A 6,640-nucleotide genomic window follows, 5' to 3' on the forward strand; every position below is an offset into this window, starting at 1 on the left:
TCATCTACAGAATTATATAAAAGCTGTTTTCATCTAAGATACCAACTAAATTATTTGGGGGTTGCTAGTGTTTAAGTAAGGGTTGCAATAAAAACGCAGCCATTTTAATGGCAGCAGTTCCTTATCGTGAACCCCCTCTACCAGAGCAACCACACCGTAGAGCCACACTGTCATCAGTCAAACCGGCTTTTGATACAACCCCACAATCAAAGGTTTCATGGTGCAGATAAGGCCCCACATGCCACTTCAATATTCATACCCTGACAGGTTATGCTTAAACCTTTACAGCTGCACAGTCTCACTTGGCATGTCCTTGTATTTGCCTTTTATCTGTGCTTTATCCATACATCTTTGAAACATAACGCACAACTACTTGAAGACTGGAACGATACCATTCCATCGGATGCCTGGTATATTGTATCAGCAAACCCTTTCAACATAGAAAGGGCAGGAAGGCCAAGGGTGTTGAGGTGAAGAATCATCAAATCACATGCGAGGTCCAATCAGGTTGGAAGGGACCTCAAGGACCATTCTGGTCCAACCTTAATTGACAAAGAACCGCCTTCCCTCACACAGGTCCTATGTTTTGCCCATCATGTGGTAATCTGAATGTGTCTGATCTGAGACAGAGCATTTCAAACCCAAGTTCTTCCTGACACACACTTGGAGAGCTTCTTTGCAAAAGCAGTCCATAAAAGCTGTTAATGGAGGACATCTGCATGCTTTTTTCCCTTTTAAATGGCAGCTCTGCAAACACCTGCAAGGTTACAAATCAAGACCAGGAACCAGTCTTACCCACTGTGGGAAATGCATCATAGGCACGTGAATTCATTATTCCAAGACTGTTGTGTTAAATTCTGTCTTACTCAAACATACTGCAAGTAATTATATAGCACCCATACTCCAGCACTGGTATCAAGTGTAACTAGACACGCTTTCACTCACAGACCAAAGTTTTATTTAAAGCAGCATCCTATAATCCTTGCTGGAAGGCAAAACAAACACTTAAAGAAATTAAAATAAGCTAAAACATGTCTTTAGACTCTCAGGCAAGTACATCCACTTCTGGGCAATATAGGGGCTTCATCTGATATAAAGAATTTAAACAGCCACCCCCCCCCCCCCCCCCCCGATGAAACCAGGCATTTAATTTATAAGGTAACTGAGTCTTGTTAATAATATTGTGCCTGTTCTCCAAGACGAATAAAGCACGTGCACAATGTTGGATACATTTTCCTTGCTACACTCCAAAATTGCAGATTCCTAATGTAAAAATCACTATCACCACTAGTTACTCCCTATCTCACCTTAGTTCCCCTCATTCCTACATACACAAATGCCCTACACCTTACACAATATAGAAAGAGGTCTTAACAGCAGATCTGTCGTATTTTCAGAGATAAACTTGTGAATATTCAGAGTTAAACCATGATACATCTGCAGAGTCTTCTAAATGCATGAAAAAACTGAGGACCTCCAGAAGAGCTCTGACCTTACAAATAATGACCTCTCACCAGAGAGCTAGATCAAAAAAAGCAACAATAAAACATGCCCCCCTCTTCCCCCCCGAAATCTTCATTATGTGACACATTTCTATGAAATATCACACCTAGCAGACTACTAAAACCTCAGCTTTCTAAACAAAAGAGAATGTAAAGAAATATTTACACGTAAATTACTGAAACAGATCTACAAACTAGGAATCCCTTCACAGCCAACTGTGCTGAAACCTGGATTTTAAATCCAGCACCACTAGCTACTTCAAATCAAATTAATTCAGTTTCTCACAGAAGAATCTTCAAGCCTCACGCTGCAGCCTCTCTCCCTCTAAGCTACTGTACTCCCCAGCTGAAAATAAAGAAAATAACCCCTCTTCCTTGTCAGAATACAATTTCCAGACTGGTTTTAGAGGAATCTGATGACTTTCACAAACTAAGCTTTAACTGAGCGTCAACAAAAATAAAACGCACATTCTGTGCAGAGTTTCTTCTGCTCTTCCATTTATACTAGTCCATTCCAGCTCAAAACCAGTCAGGGCTGGGCCTGAGCTCCAGAAACTGTTTTGCAAGTGTTTTCAGGAAGCCCATTCTGCCCTTGCACCATCTATCCAGAGACCTACAACCAGTGTTGTGTTAGGAAGCCTGTGAGGAAGTATTTTGGCACAGGCTCATTCAGCACTGTCTGTCCTGAACAATTTGTATTTTTAAAACATTCCCACAAAGGGCTTTCAATAGGAGTTTCTTAGGTAGGTAACCTGAGTCCAGACTGAAGTTTAGACGAGTTCCGGGCCATGCTATCACGTAACACTGAGAAGCTGTGGTCAACAGGTGGAACTTTATCACAAAACACTCTTAAGAGCCCCCTCCCTCAAACCTGCCGGGCTGGATGTGCTGCAGGGTGCAGGCTCCTGCATGGCCTAACATCTGGAAGGAGGAAAGGAACAGGCAGAGTTAATTAAACATACCATTTAATGGAGGTGGAATTTTATCCCAGCAAAATGTCCTCCCAACTACGCTGCTTGGGTTTGCCTCCCAAGGAACAAATGTCTTGGTGCCAAAGCATCTTTTGGAGAAGTTCGCTTTTGGTTTTAGGCCAAAACATGAAAGCTCAACCTCACTCTCTAAAGCCTCACAACTTCTAATGAAAGATAAGTAAATAAACAGTAAACAGGGACAATGGGGGCAGCCATTAAAGCATGAACAGCCCTTGCTCTCAGAAAGGGCAAAGAAAGCTAAGAAGTTATAACAGCCTACAAAGGGAACTCACAGTGCCATTAAAAAGAAGCAGAACTCTAGGAAACGTGTTTAATAAACAACAGGGGAAAAAGACAAGTCCAAGTGTTTAACTTGCATTCCTTGAAGGTCTAGGAACAGTCTCAAACTGAGGTCCTACCTGAAGCATTTTTGCAATATTGTTAATAAAACCAGTTGGCAGTTCTTTAGTAGGGTCCTAAATCTGACAGAACTTGGAAAGCACATTGAGCAATTGCAGGCGAACGAGGGCAATGGGCAGACTTTTCAAGGCTACTGACAAATATCTCTATTGCTCCACAATCAACCTCTATGTTTCCCCCCACCAAATTGGCTGAAGGAGCTATTTTAATTCTGCTATTCCAGCAGGAATATTAAAGTGCAAATTCACTTTAAATAAACACAATTACTAACGATACTATTGGAAATGTTATTGCAAAACACATTACAGCTCAGATTATCTACTACATCGTATGTAAAAGGCATGCAACAGGGAAGTAACTTCAGGTCTGGAGACTACACAATTCCTGCCAAAGAGCAGCTTGCCACACTCGTGAAAACCCTCTAGTGAGAATTACTTATGGCTCTGTTAATTAACCAGTACCTGGACATGGCTAAAAAGAACCCTATCTGCCAAGTAAGTGCACTTCTCTTGCCCCTGCTGTGAGCTCCCTCACCATTTCCTGCAGATGAACATTAATCCTGATGCGGAAAGAGGGTGAAGGGATCATTGCTGCAGGAAAGTGCCGTGCCTTTAACAAAAGGAAAACTGACTTCACAGAATCGCAGAATGGGTTGTGTTGGAAGGGACCTTAAAGCTCATCGAGCTCCAACCCCTGCCACGGGCAGGGACCCCTTCCACTAGAGCAGCTTGCTCCAAGCCCCTGTGTCCAACCTGGCCTTGAACACTGCCAGGGATGGGGCAGCCACAGCTTCTCTGGGCACCCTGTGCCAGCGCCTCAGCACCCTCCCAGGGAAGAGCTTCTGCCTAAGAGCTCATCTCAGTCTCCCCTCTGGCAGGTTAAAGCCATTCCCCTTGGCCTGTCCCTTGTGTAAAGTCCCTCTCCAACAACCTGACCATCTCATTGAGACAATTTTTTGGCAGGACAGAACAGTGATAGAAGATTCCAACTCTAATTCTAGGCCACAAAACCCAAGCCTAATAGGCCACTAGTTAACATCACCTGGGGCACCGTAGATCACACAGGATCCCCCAACACGGTAAAGGTGTCTCTAGAAAAGGAAAACGTGTCTTCATTGCACCTTTTTATAATGACCCAGAGCAGGGTTAGTACATTCAGGCAAACAAGAAGAGGTGGGAGGGGGAGAACTGAACAGAAACACAGCAGCAGAGCTGTACAAACCCCGGCACAACCAACCATACCACAGGTCAGGAAAGCAATGCCCTGGCAAGAACATATGAGCAAACGGAGCAGCACCTGTCAGCATACCCAGCCCTGCTCCCTGCTGCTCAAAGGTTAAACTCTCACAGGCTTTAAGCCCCTCTAAGGGTAATCAGGCTCAAGCCGACACTAATTTTCATCTACTCTTGTCTACATCACACCAATTTAACAGACATCCTTTTTACACACCCCCATTCATCTAGAAGGCTTATCAACTTACACTAAAACACCTGAAAACGTGTGATTTTAGAACCAAACTACCCAGTGAAGTTGGGAAATTAAAGACAGTTTGATCACTTCAGGTTTTCCTCAACTGTAACTAAAAAGCCATTGGTTGTAAGACTGTATGCTGCCACTTCGAAATGAAAGTGAATACTCCTGAAAGAGCTTCTTCAGCACAAACCAGGAATAATACAGTTATACACATTATGTTCACAAGTAATTTTCAGGTTCAGCTCTGCTTTTTGCTGTCCCCCAGAACATTACAAAAGAAAACCCAGTATTACACTGCAGTGCTGGGAATTTGAGTCATCTCATCCACACATGCATGAAGCATCCTCTACTGTGAGCTACTTCTCCAAAGCAAACTCCTGAACTCCTCGAAGGAGACCTTCTTTTGCACTGTATCACAACGCACACAGTATTATCTACTAGTCCCTTACCTCCTCTGCAGATGCAGATTACCAATATAATTCAATAGAGAGCTGCAGAAGGAGGAAAAGATGAAAGGAAAAATGTAAAGAGTCTTCTTACTGTTTATTAGTTCAACAACTCCACACAAGTTCTTTCCCCCAACTGTTGATATCAAGACCTTCGCTTGCAATTCAAGTTGCAAACCTGAGGTTTCTGGGGTTTTGATGTGATACCACTAAGAAAAACCAGTAAGTACAACTTAGCTAAGCAATCTCTGTTAACAACACCCGAACCTACACGACATCAATGCTATTAGAAATGGTTTAAAAGATACAAGTGCAATAACAAGTCAGACCCCACAATTCACACAGTGGCAATTTCACAACATTGTGTCACTGGGCTCACCACACCACTCACACTCGGGGCTTCCGTTCTTCACCATTATATACTGCCTATTTCCAACGTTTTTCCTGGTGCTGCAGCTTCCCTCATAACTTGTACCTGTTTTTTCTACTTCCTAGGGTAGTCACAGAGCTTTTACAGAGCCACAACATGCAACAAAAGCCAGAGCATTAAGAGAACCTTTTTGCCAACAGATGCTAACGTTTAACCAAACACCTAGCTAACTCTCCTCACTGAGAAGTTCTTGACCGTGGAAGCTTTAAGACTTCCATAGGGCCTTTAAACCACGGTCTTCCCTCCTTCCAAAGCCTGCTTCAGTGTCCAGGGCACCATAAACCACCCCTAGAGGATCCAGCTCATCCTCCCGCTCAGCAAGTAAAGCGCCCTTTAAGAGTATCTGGGTTCACTGGATCACATGCCCCCTCTTCCTATCAATTAGTCACTCTTTAACAGCTTCACAGCCCTTTGACCGACGAGCTCCTGGAGCTGGCAAAATCACAACCCCGAGCTGCTGGGGAGGCGAACCCAGGCTCCTCCTCACTCCTGTCCGGCTCCTCTCCACCTCTTCCTCCGCGCTGCCATGATAGCTCCCTCCTCACCACACACACACACACCCCCGGCCGTTTGCACCGCTACCGCCGACCCCGGGGAAGGGAAGGGGAGGGGAGGAGAACAGGGGCCCCGCACTAAACACCGCCTTCCCCCCTTCACCGCGGCTCCCCGTCGTCCCCCCGTCCCCAGTCCCCGCAGCGGAGCGCCGCGGGCGCCGGGACGGCCCTGCCACCCCTCAGAGGCGGCCGGCGGCCTCCCAAGGCTCCCCTCACAGCCCCCGCGGGGCGAGCGGCCCTCCCGCCCTTCCCCTCCGCCGCCTCAGGGCCGGCGGCCTCTCTCCGCTCGCCTCAGAGGCCCCGCCGCCCCTCAGGTCCCCCCCCCCGGCCCCGCTCGCGGCCCGCCGCACCAGTTGGTCATGTCGAGGAAGAAGGCGCAGCCGGCGGGGCTGAGCTGGAAGCCGAGCAGTCGCTGGAACTCGCCGATCAGCACGTCCTTGTCGGTGGTGCCCAGGCAGCTGAACTTCTGCATCAGCTCCGCGTCCAGATCCACGTCCATGCCCTCCATGGCGCTCGGCGGGCCCCGCCGCCCCGGGGCCGCCCCGCTGCCGCCGCCGCCGCCGCCTCAGCGCCGCATGGGGCCGGAGGGGAGCGCGGGCACGCCGGGGGGGTTGGGGGGGGGGAAGAAGGAGGAGGGGGCGCGGGCGACGCCAGCCGCTGCCCGGCACTACGCAGGCGCCGCTCCGCCTCGCGCTCGGGGCACGCGGTCTGTGACGCAAGCACGCTGGCGCCCTCAGCGGAAGGAGAGCCGCAAGGGCAGGGGCGGGGGCGCTGCGTCACGGGAGCGCGCGGGACGCTCGCGCCCATATATGGAGTGTTTATGTATGCAAATGAGCCCGCGGGA

At 48.0% G+C, this 6,640-nt stretch overlaps 1 protein-coding gene across 1 annotated transcript in view; it reads right to left on the reverse strand.

Annotated features, from left to right (window-relative positions):
* ILRUN (inflammation and lipid regulator with UBA-like and NBR1-like domains) overlaps window positions 1-6,418 on the reverse strand; it is a 30,316-nt gene extending 23,898 nt beyond the window's left edge. Inside the window, exon 1 of the mRNA XM_057423586.1 lies at window positions 6,147-6,418. Within this exon, the coding sequence (XP_057279569.1) occupies window positions 6,147-6,304 (158 nt within the window). The 5' untranslated portion in view covers window positions 6,305-6,418. The remainder of the gene's footprint in view (window positions 1-6,146) is intronic.
* Between the last annotated feature and the right edge of the window lie 222 nt (window positions 6,419-6,640).

This window comes from Pezoporus wallicus, unplaced genomic scaffold, assembly GCF_028554395.1.
Source record: "Pezoporus wallicus isolate ANWC-B61680 ecotype Strahan unplaced genomic scaffold, APGP_CSIRO_Pwel_v1 contig_13071, whole genome shotgun sequence".
Classification (NCBI taxonomy): Eukaryota; Metazoa; Chordata; class Aves; order Psittaciformes; family Psittacidae; genus Pezoporus; species Pezoporus wallicus.